Source organism: Canis lupus, chromosome 17 (genome assembly GCF_003254725.2).
Source record: "Canis lupus dingo isolate Sandy chromosome 17, ASM325472v2, whole genome shotgun sequence".
NCBI classification, from domain to species: Eukaryota; Metazoa; Chordata; class Mammalia; order Carnivora; family Canidae; genus Canis; species Canis lupus.
This window is the reverse complement of record NC_064259.1, coordinates 19,666,918-19,682,870: the sequence shown is the minus strand read 5'-3', so window position 1 is coordinate 19,682,870 and position 15,953 is coordinate 19,666,918. Positions and strand designations below refer to the sequence as shown.

Sequence of the window (15,953 nt, the reverse complement as noted above, 5' to 3'; positions counted from 1 at the left end):
CTGGGTTATATGGTAAGCTTATGTTTACCATTTTAAGAAACTGCCAAAGTTTTCCAGAGTGGTTGTACCATGTTACAGTCCCATCAGCAGTTTATTTATTTTTTTAAAAAAAGATTATATTTATTTATTTATGACAAACAGAGAGAGAGAAAGAGAGAGGCAGAGACACAGGCAGAAGGAGAAGCAGGCTCCACGCAGGGAGCCCAATGTGGGACTCAATCTCGGGACTCCAGGACCACGCCCTGGGCCGAAGGCAGACACCAAACTGCTGAGCCATCCAGGGATCGCCCCCATCAGCAGTTTACAAGGGTTTCAGTTTTTCCATATCTGTTAGTCTTTTTGATTGTAGCTATTTCAGTAGATAAGTGGTATTTCATTGTAATTTCAGTTTTCATTTCCCTACTGATAACTCATGTTGAGCATTTTTCATGTGACTATGAGCCCATTTGTACAACTTCAATGAAATATCTATTCAAATCTTTTTTTTTTAATTTTTAAAGAGATTTTATTTATTTATTCATGAGAGACACAGAGAGAGAGAGAGAGGCAGAGACACAGGCAGAGGGAGAAGCAGGCTCCATGCAGGGAGCCCGACGTGGGACTCGATCCAGGATCACGCCCTGGGCTGCAGGCGGCGCTAAACCACTGCGCCACTGGGGCTGCCCTATCTATTCAAATCTTTGCCTGTTTTGTAGTTGGGTTGTTTATCTTCTTAATATTCAGCTGCAAGAGTTTTTTATGTGTTCTGGACACAAGTTTGTTTTTTGTTTGTTTAGTTTAGTTCATTTTTTTTTCATTTCCACTTTTTGACACATTAATTTGTAAGATATTTAAAGTGTACATTGGGGTGACCTAATATTACACATACATGGTGAAATGATTCTATCTAGGTAATTAATATATCTATAATCTCACATATTTGTCTTTTTATATGTGTGAGAACATTGAAATTTTACTCTCTTAGCAAATTTCAGATACACTGTAGTGTTCTCAACTATAGTCACCATGTTTTACATCAGATCCTCAGACCTTATTTCTGTTGCAGCTGAAAGTTTGTAGCCTTTTACCATCCTCTCCCTATTTTCCTCAGCCCTCAGCCCCAACTACTTTTCTACTGTTTCTGTGAGTTTGACTCTTTAGTTTCCACATAGAAGTGAGACTGCAGTATTTGTCTTCTCTCTAGCTTATTTCACTTAACATAATGCCCTCAGAGTCCATCCATAATTGTTGCAAACAGCAGGACATTCTTTCTAATGGTTGAATAATATTCCATTGTACATAATACACCACATCTTGTTTGACCATTTATCTGTGATGGGCACTTAACGTTGTTTCCATATCTTAGCTACTGTGCATAATGCAGCAATAAACATAGGAGTGCAGATATTTCTTCTAGATCCTGTTTTCACTTTCTCTTCATCTTTTTTTTTTAATTTTTATTTATTTATGATAGTCACACAGAGAGAGAGAGAGAGAGGCAGAGACACAGGCAGAGGGAGAAGCAGGCTCCATGCGCCGGGAGCCCGACGTGGGATTCGATCCCAGGTCTCCAGGATCGCGCCCCGGGCCAAAGGCAGGCGCCAAACCGCTGCGCCACCCAGGGATCCCTCTTTTCATCTTTTGAAGAACTTCTTATGTTGTTTTCTGTAGTGGCTGCACCAGTTTACCTTCCCACCAGTAGTACACAGGAGTTTCCTTTTCTCCATGTCTCCACCAATATGTGTCTCTTACCTTTTTTATAACCACACCTTTTGGTAACAGGTGTGAAGTGATATCTCATTGTGATTTTGATTTGCATTTCCCTGATGATTCATGATTTTGAGCACCTTTTCACATACATGTTGGCCATTTGTATATCTTCTCTGGAAAAATGCTTGGTTCCTCTGTCCATTTTTTAATTAGATTGTTTTTGTTTTTGCTGTTGGGTTGTATGAACTCATTATCTATTTTGGATATTAATTTCCTTATCATATGTATGATTTACAAATATTTTGTCCCATTTGGTAGGTTGCTTTTCAATGGTTTCCTCACTGTGCAAAAGCTTTTTACTTTTGATGTAGTCCTGCTTGTTTTTGTTTTTGTTGCCTTAGCTTTCGGTGTCAAATTTTAAAAAATCACTGCAAAGACCCACAATTTTTTTTTATCAGATATAATTTACAAATATATTTTCCCAGCCTGTGACTTATCTTTTTATTTTTCTTAGTGGTATCTTTTTGATAATAGTTTTATGGAGATATAATTCACACAGTATCTTTTAAAACCTAAAATGCAGTCGTTTTTACTCTATTCACAGAACTGTGCAACTATCACCACAATCAACTTTAGAACAGTATCACCCTCTGAAAGAATCCCACACCCCCTTGCACTCGCTCCCCATTTCTCCCAGGCCCACAGCCCCAGGCAACCACTAGTCTACTTTCTATCTCTATGGATTTGCCTGTTGTGGACATTTCCTGGAAATGCAATCAGATAATATTCGGTCTTTTGTAACTGGCTTGATTTCTCTTACTACAATATCTTCAGGGTTTCCATGTTATAGCATGTATCCTAACTTCATTCCTTTATTTGCTGAATCCTATTTGGTCGACCCTTGAACAGTGGGGGGGATGTTAGGGGTACTGACCTCCTGCACAGTCACAAATCTGTGGATAACTTTTGACTCCCCCAAAGCTTAACTACTAATAGCCTATAGTTGACCAGTAGCCTTATCCATAAAATAGTCAGTTAACATCTATTTTGTATGTTGTATTACATGTATATGTATTCTTATAATAAAGTGAGCTAGAGAAAAGAAAATGTTGAAGAAAGTCATAAAGAAAATACATTTATAGTGCTGTGCTGTATTTATTTTAAAAATCCACGGGATCCCTGGGTGGCGCAGTGGTTTGGCGCCTGCCTTTGGCCCAGGGCGCGATCCTGGAGACCTGGGATCGAATCCCACGTCGGGCTCCCAGTGCATGGAGCCTGCTTCTCCCTCTGCCTATGTCTCTGCCTCTCTCTCTCTCTCTCTTTCTGTGTGACTATCATAAATAAATAAATAAATAAATCCACATGTAAGTGGACTGTGCAGTTCAAATCCATGTTGTTCAAGGGTCAACTATATTCCACATTTTTATTTAAATCATTCATCAGTTGATGGACACTTGGATTGTTTCCACTTTTCAGCTGTTACATATCATGCTGCAGTGAACACTTGTATACAAATTATTGTGTAGCCCCGTGTTTTCATTTCTCTTGGGTATACACATATAGGAGTAGAATAGCTGGGTCATATAGCACTCAGTGTTTAATCTTTTGAGGAACTGCCAGACTGTTTTCTAAAGCAGTAGAAATGCACCGTTTTCCATTCCTGTCACCAGTACGCCGTGGTTCCATGCTCCACACCCTTGTCAACACTTGTTATTATCTGTCTTTTTTATTGTAGGCATCCCAGTGGGTGTGAAGTGGTGTTTCATTGTGGTTTTGATTTGCATCTCCCTAATGGTTCATGATGTCAAGCATCTTTTCATATGCTTATTGGATATTTGTATGTCTTCTTTGGAGAAATATCTATTTAGGCCCTTTGTCCATTTTTAGATTAGGTCACTTGTCATTTTATTATTGTCAAGAGGTTTTTCTGTATTCTAGATATAAGCCCCTGATCAGATAGATGATATGCAAAAATTTGCTCCCGTTCTGTGAATTGTCTTTTTGCCTTCTTAAAGGTATCTTTTGAAAAAAGTTTTCAATTTTGATGAAATCCAATTTAACATTTTTTTTGTAGCTTGTGCTTTATGTGTTATATCTAAAAAACTATTGCCTAGGGGCCCCCCGGGGGGCTTAGCGGTTGAGCGTCTGCCTTTGGCTCAGGGCGTGGTCCCAGAGCCCCCAGATCGAGTCCCACATCGGGCTTCCTTCATGGAGCCTGCTTCTCCCTGTGTCTGCCTCTCTCTGTGTGTGTGTCTCTCATGAATAAATAAATAATATCTTTTAAAAAATAAAATAAACTATTGCCTAATCTTGTCTTCTAAAAATTGTATGGGTTAGTTCTTTTTTTTCTTTTTAGATTTTATGTATTTATTCATGAGAGACGACAGAGAAAGAGAGGCAGAGACACAGACAGAGGGAGAAGCAGGCTCCATGCAGGAAGCCCGATGTGGGACTCGATCTAGGGACTCTGGGATCACGCACTGAGCCGAATGCAGACACACAACTGCTGAATCACCCAGGTGTCCCTGTATGGGTTAGTTCTTATGTTTAGTATGATCCCTTTTGGGTTAATTTTGGCATATAATGTGAAATAAGGACCTAGGTTTCTATCATTTGTATCATGGGAAGATCTTAGAAAGTATGCTAAGTGATGAAAGCAAATTGCAAAATGATATGGGTGGTCTGATACCATCCATGCAAAATTTAAAAGCATGAATATCATACATTATTCATAGTTATATATGTACACATAAGTAAAAAAATTCACCCCAAGATTTTTATAATCATTGACTCTGAAGGGGTGAGAGGAGGGACTGGGCCTAGACAGGAATGGTGGTCAAAGGGGTCTTCAGACTTATCTGCAATGTTCTTAGGTTGAAGTGAATTTGACAAAATATGGACAGTTATCAGTGTGGATGCTTTATCATGTTATACTTTTTAGCTCTCCGTATATTTTAAATTTCTCAAAATACACATACATGTGCTTGCACAAATCAGAATTAAGAGTCACGGAGAACAAACCATTTCTGTCTAGTGCAGTGCCTATACTGGCTGAAGCATTGAGGTAAGGCTTTGTTCATATAGGCCGTCAGCATGTTTGGAGCAGATTCTGTTGTGTGGGGAGTTTCTGAGCTAGATCCCCAAGAGAGAAATCTCTTCATCTGAACTCATTTGCATACTTTGGCTTATATTTTCCCAGTTTTGCTTCCATAAAAAACCCACTATATACCACAATCAGTTTCCCTTGCTCTGAACAGCAGCAGGGCCCAAATCTCAGGCAGCTCCCTTTAAGTTGAATTTTTAAATGTTATCCCATTGCTTTCTCCAAAACTATACCAGAGCCTTCGCAAGTAAAGTTCAGTTTCCACTAAACATGTGTCCATTCTTACCTGGTCCTCATGGAATGCCCCAAAAAGATCTCACTGTATGTTTGACAAGTACAGTGACCTGGCCCCTGGGAAGCAGCCTGCAGCTGAGTTCTGACACACACTCAGGCACGTGGTTTATGTAGCCTGGGAGTTGCAGAGGTACAGAGTATATACGTCATTGCCCTTGGAGTAGATGGTTATTTCCACACTTCCATGAGCTATGTTGCCTGGCACAAAGCTCTTCCTCTTTTCATCGTGTTTTTCTTCCATAATATGGGTACAAAAATGTATGCCCTTTCTATTCACAAGTTGTTGTGAGGGGGTCAAATGAGATAATGTACATAAGTGTGCTTGCAAACAAAAATTAAGGATGTTTGTATATCATTTCCTAACTGTGTGGCCCCAACCTGGCTCTGAACCTGGACCCAGCTACTCTGTCAATCTGTCTACCTGCAAGCCCACTCCCTCCATGCTAGCCTCTACTTTCCCTCCCAGTCTTAGTCCAGTCTCATGGCTTTCTCTCTCCTTCTCCCTGCCCCCTCTTCCTTTCTTTTCTTTTTTTTTTTTTCCTTTTCTTCCTCTCTGCAGTCCTGGAGGCAGCCCGACTCCTTCCTTTCAAATGTGATCCTGCAGTGCGCTGCCCAACTGAACCGCAGCTGTGTCGGCTGGCTTAGATAGACTGCGAAAAAGCACTTTCCCCTCCCTCAAAGAGGTAAGATACCTGAGATAACATGTTTTATGTCTTTGATTCTCCCAGGCTCAGGCCACAGGGTCACCACATACATCGCCCACACATGGAGGTGGCCGCCCAATGCCCATGCCCGTCCGCTCAACGTCAGCTGGCTCCACCCCCACCCACTGTCCACAGGACCCCCTGAGTGGAGTCGGGGGAGACATGCAGGAGGCCTTTGCACAAGGTGAGATTTGGGAACAGGATATAATGGAGAGCTAGAGGGGTTTGGAAACATAAACACGATTCCGACTGAGATTTTTCCAGTTTCTTTTCTTTTGTGTGCATAACTTTAAGTGATCCTGATTTTCATATATGGTATAAATAAGTCAAGTGCTGGTCCCTTCTCATTAGATGGGCTGATCTCCCAATGGGAGGTCTACAGGCTGTATGTGTGTGTGAAGAGCAGGCCTCCAGGACTTCTGTGCTCTTTTTCCCAGGTTAAGGGAAGTGCCTCATCCTTTGGGCTTTGCCTCCTCCAGAGAGGAAGTGGATGGAGCAATTCCTACAGTTGTGCTTTGCCTGGGAAGTCTTTAGAGCAAATTAGAGGAGGAAGTACTCTAAGAACCCTAAGTAGGACTTTGCTGGACACACGTTGAGCACAGGATTGTCACAACCAGCTGTGTTATGTAATTGGGGGATGACTTCGCAGCTGAGGGAGAGACCAAGAACAGGATGGTGGAGCTGCTGGAGAACAAAGGCCTGCCTCAGGCCAACTGTGGGCCGTGTTCATTTTGGAATCCAACTCTCTTGATTGTGGCTAAGAATCTTCAGGTAGAGAAGAAGAGGGAGGAGAACGAGGGTTTGGGTGCCTCGTGCCTCTCACATGCCCAGGAGTGGGTAGAGGTGCTGTGGCTGCCTCTCCCCTAGGTGTCCTGCACCAGGTCCGGGGCCTGGCAGACTGAGGCGGGCGCTCGGCTCTCTTCTCCACATCCACCCACCTGGCATTGCCATCTGCTCTGACTGTCCTCAGGTACGAGGAGAAACCTCCGCAATGACCTGCTGGTGGCTGCTGACTCCATCACCAACACCATGTCATCCCTGGTGAAGGAGCTCCATTCAGGTGAAGCCCAGAGCTCCCGCACGGCCTCATGCCTCCCCTTCCAGCCCCATGGCCTCCTCACTTCCTCAGCACTTGGTAAAACATCCTCATGCAGCACGCGCTGCCTCAGCTCACCTCTCAGTCTCTTAGCCTTCTAGGAACGCGCTGGACATCCTCACCCAGAGAGCCTCTGTCCCGCACTGGGCCACACGCACACAGTTACACATTATGTTTCTCTTAAGGATATTCCTTGTAGAACAAACACTGTCAAGAGTTTAAAGAAATTCAGATCTCTGTGCACATACACGTAGCCCCTTCCTCACCTAACTTGTCTTCCAGCAGTGCTGCATCTGCAGCCGCTCTTTCCTAGGGATGCTCGACCACCTCGTTCTGAAGCTTTCCTGGATGACCGGAACCGAATCAGCCACAAAAGCTTCCGGACTTTCTCCCAGCTGCCTTTCTGCTTTCTCCTCTTTGATTTAGTTTGGAAACCCTATTGTCTCCTTTTGTCCATGACTAGGCTCTGATTTCACATGAAGTTCGCGGCCGGAGCCTGTTGCTCTTCACCCCCGCTCTGTTCCATCACACGTGTGGCTCCTTCCTCAATCTCTCCCACACTTAGCTCTTTTGGTGACTTTCTGGAGATGCTTACCTTGTTTCTCCCCTTACATAAAACCCAGGAAAGAGAGAAGAAATAAAAGGCCATTCCCATATCGTCATATTTTCCCCGTCAAAAATCCCCATGACTCTCTTAGTTTTGTAACTGCCAGATGTTTACTAACCTGTTTACAGTGGTCAGATTCCCATGTTCCCAATTAGACAAATGGGTTCCCTTCCTAAGTGCTACATATGGCTCTCTTTTGTTTCTTTTCAGCTAATATAGTCTTTTAAATACCTCAAAGTAGATAAACAAGGTTATTAAATAAAAAGATAAAGCAGGTTTTTCCATGGGCTGTTCAAACACATCCACTGAAACCATCAGTCCATGCTCTTAGGGCAGAGAGGTGTATGTCCTCAGACCTTCAAAGGACAAAACATATACCTTTAGTGTTGTCATGGGGCTGGCCCATGGCTTCCCTCTCATATCTGCCGATGTCCACTTAGAATAAGTGCATGGCCTAGGTTAGTTTTTCCAAGGCAGTTAAGATGCTGGTTCTCCCGTGCGGGGAGTATGAAGGTGACGCTGTCTCTGTTCTGGTACCATTTCTCAACCCTTGTCAGAAGCACCACCCTCTCCATAAACACACAGAAATAGAAGAGGTGACTGCCCTTGAGATGACTTCACAGGTGATTAGAAAGTCCCTTCCCTAATATAGTTTCCCAAAGATGCCAGAAATCCTACTTTTAGAAGGAATTTCAGGTCATGGAAATTAATCCACCTAGTGCCTCACGACTAGAGTTTGGGCAAGATCAATGTCTCATGAGCTCATCACACTAGGAGGAGAGGTAACTGGACACCATTAAACACACAGCACCCAGAGAGCCACCTCTGATGCTCTGCTCTCTCAAGCCCTGAAGTCCACAGGTAGATGTGGACTAAGTCTGCAGGTGACACCACATCTTTACAGAATGCAGGAATAGACTCCCTTTACATGTGAGGCTGCCAGCTTCTCAGTGAACAGGAGAGGCTTGCCTGGCACCCTCACATGTTTACTATCACTGCTGGAGGTTCTGTTAGGATGAGGTGAGATACTCAGATTGTCTTTAAATATTTTCCATACCATGTAAACATACTATTTATAGCCATAGCTTGTCCTCCTCATCTTTTAAAAAACATTTTCACAAATAACAGAATCTTAGGTTGGAAAAGATCCTAGAAGTCATTTAATCCAGCTTGCTGCCCAATATAAAAGTCCTCTGTTTGGATATTGCCAGTGAGCGCATTCATGACCAGTTCTCATCATGGGGAGGTTCTTATCATGAAGCCAAAATTTGCCTTTCTGTAAGCAATTCATCCTCATCCTACCCTCTGAAGCTACCCAAAGTAAATCTAGCCCTCCTATGCCTTTAATTTAGCTCATTAAGTATTTGGTGGCTGGTAACATGGCTGTCCCTATGCCTTCTCCTCTTGAAGGTGACTGTCCACTATTCCTTCAGCCATTCTTACATTCTTAATGTGACGTGGTTTTCACTTCACCATTTGGTTGCTTGCACTAGGATGTGGCCAAGAGTTTCAAGGCCCCAATTCACAGTGAGTTCCCGGAGCTGAGAGCACTTCTCCCTATCACGGGGTATCTGCTCCCTGCACAGCACAATGAACTGTGACCTCCCTGAGTGAGGCCCCTGGGAAAGCAACCTGAGAGGGCATTCACTTTTTCCACACACAGCCACTTTGCCATTCAGTCCTTTTAAGTTTGTTGTCAGCTAAAACTTCCAGTTTTTGGTTGTTTTCTCTTAACAGAAGTTAATGTAGGTATTCCTCACCACGTATTTGGATGGTTGCTTTCTTGAACCTGACTGCAAGATATTAGGTGTATCTCTAGTAGATGTGGTCACCTTAAGGAAAGCAGGCATAGAGATGAGGGAGCCACCCCCACCCCAGTCACCAGGGAAGCGGGCCACAGAGCCCTCAGCAGGCTGGGTGACCTCAGCCTGTGCCGCCCCTAGGGGCTCAGAGCTCATGGCTAAGTGCTAGGGTGTGCACCGTGCATGGTGCAGATGAGGTGAGTGTCAGCGCCCTTGGAGGCCTGTGACCCTAAGCCTTTAGCTAGGTTTTCATCCCAAGCCTGCTAAGTCACTCCCTTCACCTTCCTCCCGTGCTTGTGCTGTGCTGAAGGGTCACGGGCCACTTTGGACTTGTTTTCACAGCAGAGGAAGGTGCAGAGGAAGAAGAAGAGAAGAAGCAGAATGGGAAAGACAGAGGTAAAGGCAGCTCACAGGACCCCTAGTTTGAGTGGGAGGCAGAGCTACTTAGCCCCTGAGGGAAACCAACCCCCCCCCTTTCAGCTCTGCTTTTCTTCCTGCTGCCCTTTCCCCAGAGCTTTCAGATCCCCACAGTGCCTTCTGTCTGCTTTCCCCAACTGGCCATCAAGGAGGTGGTGGTGTCAGGTGATCAACAGAAGCTGCCTCATTTCCCAATTCTATGAGAGATGGTTCAGATATAGAAAGTAGATACCAGGAAAGCACACAACATGACCCTTTGCCTCCAGGAGTTTATAATATAGTTATGGAGGCAAGACAGAGATATGCAAAATAAATAGGAGATAAAATGAAGTGGCAGGAAAAGTTAATCATCAAACTTCGAGTGTGTGATTATAAATACAAGAAGGGTTTCTGCAAAGGAAGAGATTATTGTGGGCAGAATAGCCAAATGGTTTTGTGACCTCAATGGAAGAATTAAAAGCAATAAAGAAAGGTATCAGCAAAGGAGAGTAATGCCTTCCTAGTTTTATTGGATATAAAACCTGCTTAATAACTTGTTATGCACAAAGAGCTGTGCTAAATGATGTCCGTATATTATCTAATTAATACTTACCAACCCTGAGAGATATATAATGATGCCCCTATTTTACCAATGAGAAAATAGGCTCTTTGAACTGGGTCTTTCTGACTCCGTGCCTCGCACTCTTAATCTTCATGTGTCTGTGTTATGCTGAACACATAACATTTGAGAGTTAGCCGTTATTTCTATCATATATTAATATGTGTATTTTCTGGATTCCTCCAACCATAAGCTCCACAAGGTAGAGGTTTTGGTCTCTTTTGTTCAGGAGGTATCCCCAGCGCCCACAACAGTGCCTGGCACATAGTGGGATATCAGCAAATGAACAAATACAGGGAAATAAGCCACGTGATGTGCTGGAGAGTGCTTCATCAAGTTGGGAGTGGGAGTGGCCCCAAGGAGGCTGGGCTATAGAAGACATGCCCACTCTCTCCACCTCTGCTGCATGCTCTGCACTGAGCACACCCTTTCCGTGTGATTTCACAGCCCACGAGGAAGGATTTGAGACAGGGCTCAGAGCGGTGACATCGCCTGCACAGGTTGTAGTAGCTGGCAGAGCCGGGATGCAGGCCGGGCGGCTGACTCGGCCCCCGTGCTGTCATCTGAGTGGCTGGTAGACTAGGCAAAGCGAGAAAAGTGGGAAAAGGGAAAGTGGGAAAAGACTAGGAAAAGTGGGAAAAGGAAGGGTGGGAAGAAGCTGTGTGGGAGCTGCAGGCAAGGAAGGTGCGATGGGAAAGGAGGAGCGCCTGGGGCCGAGCCTCTGCAGCGCCGCCTGCCCACGGGGCTAGCATGGGGGAGACAGGCAGGTGTTCGGAGTCACCACCAGGACTCGGGGGCGGCCGAGGAGGATACAGGGAGGAGAGAGAAACGTAGTCCAGGTGCCACAGTTGTCTAGTGAGTCAGAGCGAGGCCTGCGAGGCAGTGGACGGTAACTGTGAGGAATTGAGGAGTGACGTATGTGGCACGGTCACCAGAATGTCAGAAGTAGGGGTCAGCTACGTCGGAGACCTCTAGCAGTGCTACAGGGAATGGCAGAGGAGAACAACTTGCTGTGCTGAGAGCAGATGAGGAAGAAGGCAGGAGGCTTGTCATGCAAGCGGTGAAGAGGGGAGGAGAGGCACAGAGACAAGGTTACACTCCATAAACACGTGCTGCAGTCACACGCGCACACACACAACCCAACCGGATCCCGGCGTTCATGTGGAATGTTCTTGGCTAAAGACGTAACAGCTGCTGCTTTGGCCTCTCTTCCCATTGACCGTCCCTTCCCCATAGCTGTTCCCATGGCTTCTCCTCAGCCTCCCTGCATTCCTTGCGGCCCACGGAGGGTGGCCCCGACCCCTGGGGCCTTGCCCTGACTGTGGACTGCAGCCCTGGTCCTGGTTCAGGGCTGGCTGCAGGCTGTGTCTCCCATGTGGACGGGCATGGCTTCCCTTGCCTACCGCCTCCTGGCCTCGGGGGCCTGTGTCTGCACCCATCTTCCCTGCCAGCATCTCTCCTTTCTGGCCCTCTTGCTCTTGAGGTCTCCCCATGTCTCCTCCAGTGCACACAGCAGCCTTTCTGTCTGTCCCTGTGAGACCCTGGGAAGGCACCTGAGTTTCTGTTTCTGCAGCCTTAGGTGCCATCCTGAGGGAAAGAGTGTTAAGAGTCGAGGTGAGACATGAGTGTGGTTTTAAACAAATGTTTGACTCTCAGCATTATAGGGGTCCCAGGATATGTTTTTGTAGCGGCACTGGAGTCAGTATGTGGGTTGGGGTATAAGGCGAGTGTTTTTATGGATGGACCTTCTGATTGTCTGCCGTGGTCTGGGCCTGAATTTTTACTGTAGACCAACATGGCAGTAACTGGTGTCACCAAGGCATCAGAGAACAGTAACTGTCAACCATAGAGAAAGAGGAGCTTTGCTTCTTTGGGATTGAAACCATGCGGACCTAACCTAAACACAACTTGGTCAGCACCCTGTCAGGCAGACATAGTCTGCTCGGTGCAAAAGCCATGAGAGCCAAATGGACCCTTCCGAGGAATTCATGACCGAGCTGGACTTCCCCACCACGTTCGCCCCTACCGCAGCCCTCTCTCTGCCTGCCCCTGGATCTCTGGCTGGCTGCATCCTAGGGAACGCTTCTGCTCCACTGGGGTGCCCTCGGACTTCACATCCCCTCACTGCTCCCCTGGAGTGGTGAGGCTTGTAACCAAGACCGCATAGATGAAATCGACTAACATATTACTTCAGAGCCCGAAATTCATCTCAGCCCCTCCAGAGCCTCATTTTATGCTCCTTGTCCTTTAGAATTGCCTCTCCAGAACCTGCCACCCACGTGTTGGGAGCTGTAAATGCAGCTTGCATGCCCTGAGAAGGCTCGTGCAGGTCTGGTACACTGACAACAGTGGCCCTCTGTGAATTCTCAGGGTTTTGAGGGTGCAGGCAGTGTTCGAGACCCAGGGCAAGCAGCAGTGATTTAGCATTCCCGATCAGATGTGCCTGCAGGCAGGAAATACTGCCTGTATCAACATTTAATTCCTTCTCACCTTGGTCACTTTCAGAATCAGGGGATGGGCCATGCCCCCTGATGTAACCGCTCCCTAGATTTCCACGTTAGTACTATTATTCTCCTCCCAAGAATGCTTGTCTGGCTGGTTTTTTTTGTTTGTTTTGTTTTGTTTTGTTTTAATTTATTCATGAGAGACACACACAGAGAGAGGCAGGGACACAGGCAGAGAGAGAAGGAGGTTCCATGTAGGGAGCCCGATGTGGGACTCGATCTGGGGACTCCAGGATCACACCCTGGGCCCAAGGCGGGCACTCAACTGCTGAACCACCCGGGCTGCCCTTGTCTGGCTGTTTTAGGTTTGTGGCAGTTGCTGGTTGTAGGTAGCATGACTCTCCCAGCCTGTTTCATAACTGGTTAGGAAAAGTCAGCATACGGGGAGGGGAGAGAGGAGAGGCAAGTCCAGAAGCCTGGCACAGATGAGGGTCTGTGGGCTGGGGAGTCAGTCCCCTGGGAGAAGACACAGAATGGTGAGGAGACCCTGGGTGTGACGTCCGTGTGTTGTTTGTGTCCGTGCTGTACAGGTTAGCAGAGGAGCCGGGACAGAGAGGAAGAGCGGGTGAGTACCATGTTCTCCGCCCTCCCCACGACCCCCTTCCCTTTGCAGCTAAGGTCTTCCTTCTCCTCCTCCCTTGCCCTGGTCACACTCTCCAAGCCAGAGCCATCCTGAGGGATGGAGATTCAAGTGAAGGGTCTCCTGTAAAGAGCCCAGCTCTACCTTTTCCCTTTGCCCCAGCCCTGCCATCATACCGTCTCAGCCCCTCTCCTGAGCTCGGAACCATCCTGCTCTACGTGGGGCATGGCCTGGGCCTCGGGCGGGACCTGTGTCTGGATGCAGCTGGCAGACCAGGAGCTGCTAGCTGAAACACACTCTGGGAGCAGGCGGCCGAGGCCGTCTGGCCACCTTTGCCACCTTGCTCCTGGTGGCCCATGCCACTGTCATCTCTCTCCAGGGGTCCAAACCACTGCCCTTGGGTTCCGACACCCAGACCTGTGACCTGCCACTGTGCCTGACCACAGATGGAATTTCAGGCATGCAGGATCACCCTTGCTCCACAAAGCCACCCAAACCCCTTCTCATCAGGCCTGCCAACCCGCACCCTCTCACATCCTAAAACAACTAAGGAGAGCACAGAATTCCCCAGAGGACAGTGCTCGTTGCTGTAGGAATTTGGTCTTTCACATCTTTCCATCTGAGGACCTTAATTCTGCTTTCCCCCTAGTTCCAAGATATTACGGCTTTGGGGCCTCTCTGTAGAAAGAAGGGATGAAAATAATTGGGCAACCAAAGCTGTGCCAAAGAAGCATTTTTTTCCAGGCTAGATGTCTTTGGTCTGGTGAGATGTCTTTATCCATCTTGCCTCCCCTCTCCTCCCCAACTTCTTGCTGGTGAAAGTCAGGCCATCTTCCTCAGTGACAGACCTTCCAGGCAGAAGAGCCAGGGCAGCAGCCCCACTATCCTGTACAAAGAACTTTCCCAAGCCCTTCTGAGGCGTCCAATCCTGGAGCAGCCTCCCAGCCCTTTCCTGATGACCTCTCCCCCATCGGCCCCAGGCCATTGAGGGGGTTCTCTTCTCCTCTCTGTTGTCTCTGGGAAGCACCCACGCCCCTGGAAAGCTTGACGCCTCCGGGGCCTGGGCATGGCTCTGCCCGAACCCACTGCACATTCAGGCAAGGCCCTTCCCCATAGCAGGCTGGGATGCCCCAGCCAAGGAGGGAGTCAGGAGCTGACTTGCCCCTCACAAGCCTGCCAGAGCCCCTCTCCCCAGGGCGCAAAGGAACCAGGGGTAAGGAGAAGGCACGTGGGAGCCATCCGTCTCACCTTCCTCATGCAGATGAGGAAATGAAGCCCACGACCTGGGAGCTCGGGGCCAGAAGCAGGCTCAGAGTGGGCTGCCCGGCGCTCTCCTCTGAGCCTGTCAGGACTTACGAGAAAGGGTCAGGGGAAAAGCAGGACACCTCAGGTGGCTCAGTTTCACAGACCCTTCCATTCTTCTGTCTTCTGGCCTGAGGCTAAGGCTCCCTTCCCTCCCACCCAGGGTTTGTAGGCACTTCTCCAAGTTGAGGGTCCTTCTTCCCAGTCACAACCCTTCTTCCCAAAACACTACATTCCAAACCTTGCATCGTGAGCCCATTTCCCTCTTCCTTGAAACATTCCCCGACGCTGTGACCTCAGCAGCAACTCCAAAAACTCCAGGTACCCCAGAAAAGAGATTGCCTCTTTCCCTAGAAGGGGGTGTGAGTGTTACCAGTTCTTTGCATCTCCCAAGTTGAAAGGGAAGCATCCCCGCAACCCCACCCCAGGACATTGTCTTGCCCCAGCAGATGTTAGCAGCATGTGCTCGGAGGCCCTCTCCAGCACGCCCCTGAATAACAGCGCGTCTGTCCTATATAGGCACAGGGAACATGCAGCAAGCTGGCGTTGACACGAGGAAGGCGAGGCCCTCCCCCGGAGGCGCATTCCTGTCCATCTTTCTGCTGCACACCTGGACCAGGCTTGCAGGCTGCCAGACGTCACTACCTGGCAGGGAGCAGGGAGCCCCAGCCGGTGGGAAGTGGGAGGGACCGCCAGATGCTGCCGCTGCCACTGCCTCCGCCGCCGGGTGGGCCTCCCCCTTGCACAGTCCTGCATGAACTAGCATCTTCATCACTCCCCTCGGGCCACGAGTCTCATCTCTGCAACAGGAATTTACCGGGAGGTTGGAAAGAGAAAAGAAACAGCACGAATCTCCTGTGTGTGTGACCCTGATGGAGTTCTTGCCGGCACATGGGGTGCCCCCCAGGGTGGGGGCACAGGATCCCTTCCTACCTTTGACCTTTAAAACCCGACAGATTTTCTTCCCCGTATCATATCGTGCAAAGACAACTTCGGGCCTTGCTCAGTTTTACAGACATTCACACCCTGGCCACAGCGCTAAAAATAGCCTCCTTCCTTTCTCTCACACTGGTTAGGCTTCCGCCCCGTTTGATGCCGAGGCTCTGCAGCCGAGGCGGGAAGGGGGAGCCGAGAGCTTGCACTGCAGCCCTGGACGGCTCCTCCTCCAGCAGCCAGAAGATTCTTTGCAGCAGAGCCAGCGGCCAGCCAGGCAGGGAGCACTGACCCGTGACCGCCAGAGGGAGCACTGACCCCCGG

General features: G+C 47.9%; 1 protein-coding gene across 17 annotated transcripts in view; it reads left to right on the top strand.

Moving 5' to 3' along the window:
* Positions 1 to 15,552, top strand: part of DTNB (dystrobrevin beta) — a 244,793-nt gene extending 229,241 nt beyond the window's left edge. For 7 of the 17 annotated variants that reach the window (XM_035700347.2, XM_049095321.1, XM_035700350.2 and 4 more), the window contains 4 exons: positions 5,815 to 5,974; positions 6,761 to 6,925; positions 13,345 to 13,379; positions 15,216 to 15,552. In XM_035700347.2, coding sequence (XP_035556240.1) covers positions 5,815 to 5,974; positions 6,761 to 6,925; positions 13,345 to 13,349 — 330 coding nt within the window. In that variant the 3' untranslated portion in view covers positions 13,350 to 13,379; positions 15,216 to 15,552. Of the gene's footprint in view, positions 1 to 5,645; positions 5,751 to 5,814; positions 5,975 to 6,760; positions 6,926 to 9,637; positions 9,692 to 13,344; positions 13,380 to 15,215 lie in introns of those variants that run through there. The other 10 variants (XM_025454472.3, XM_025454468.3, XM_025454473.3 and 7 more) reach the window with 5 other exon arrangements.
* The last annotated feature ends 401 nt before the right edge of the window (positions 15,553 to 15,953 follow it).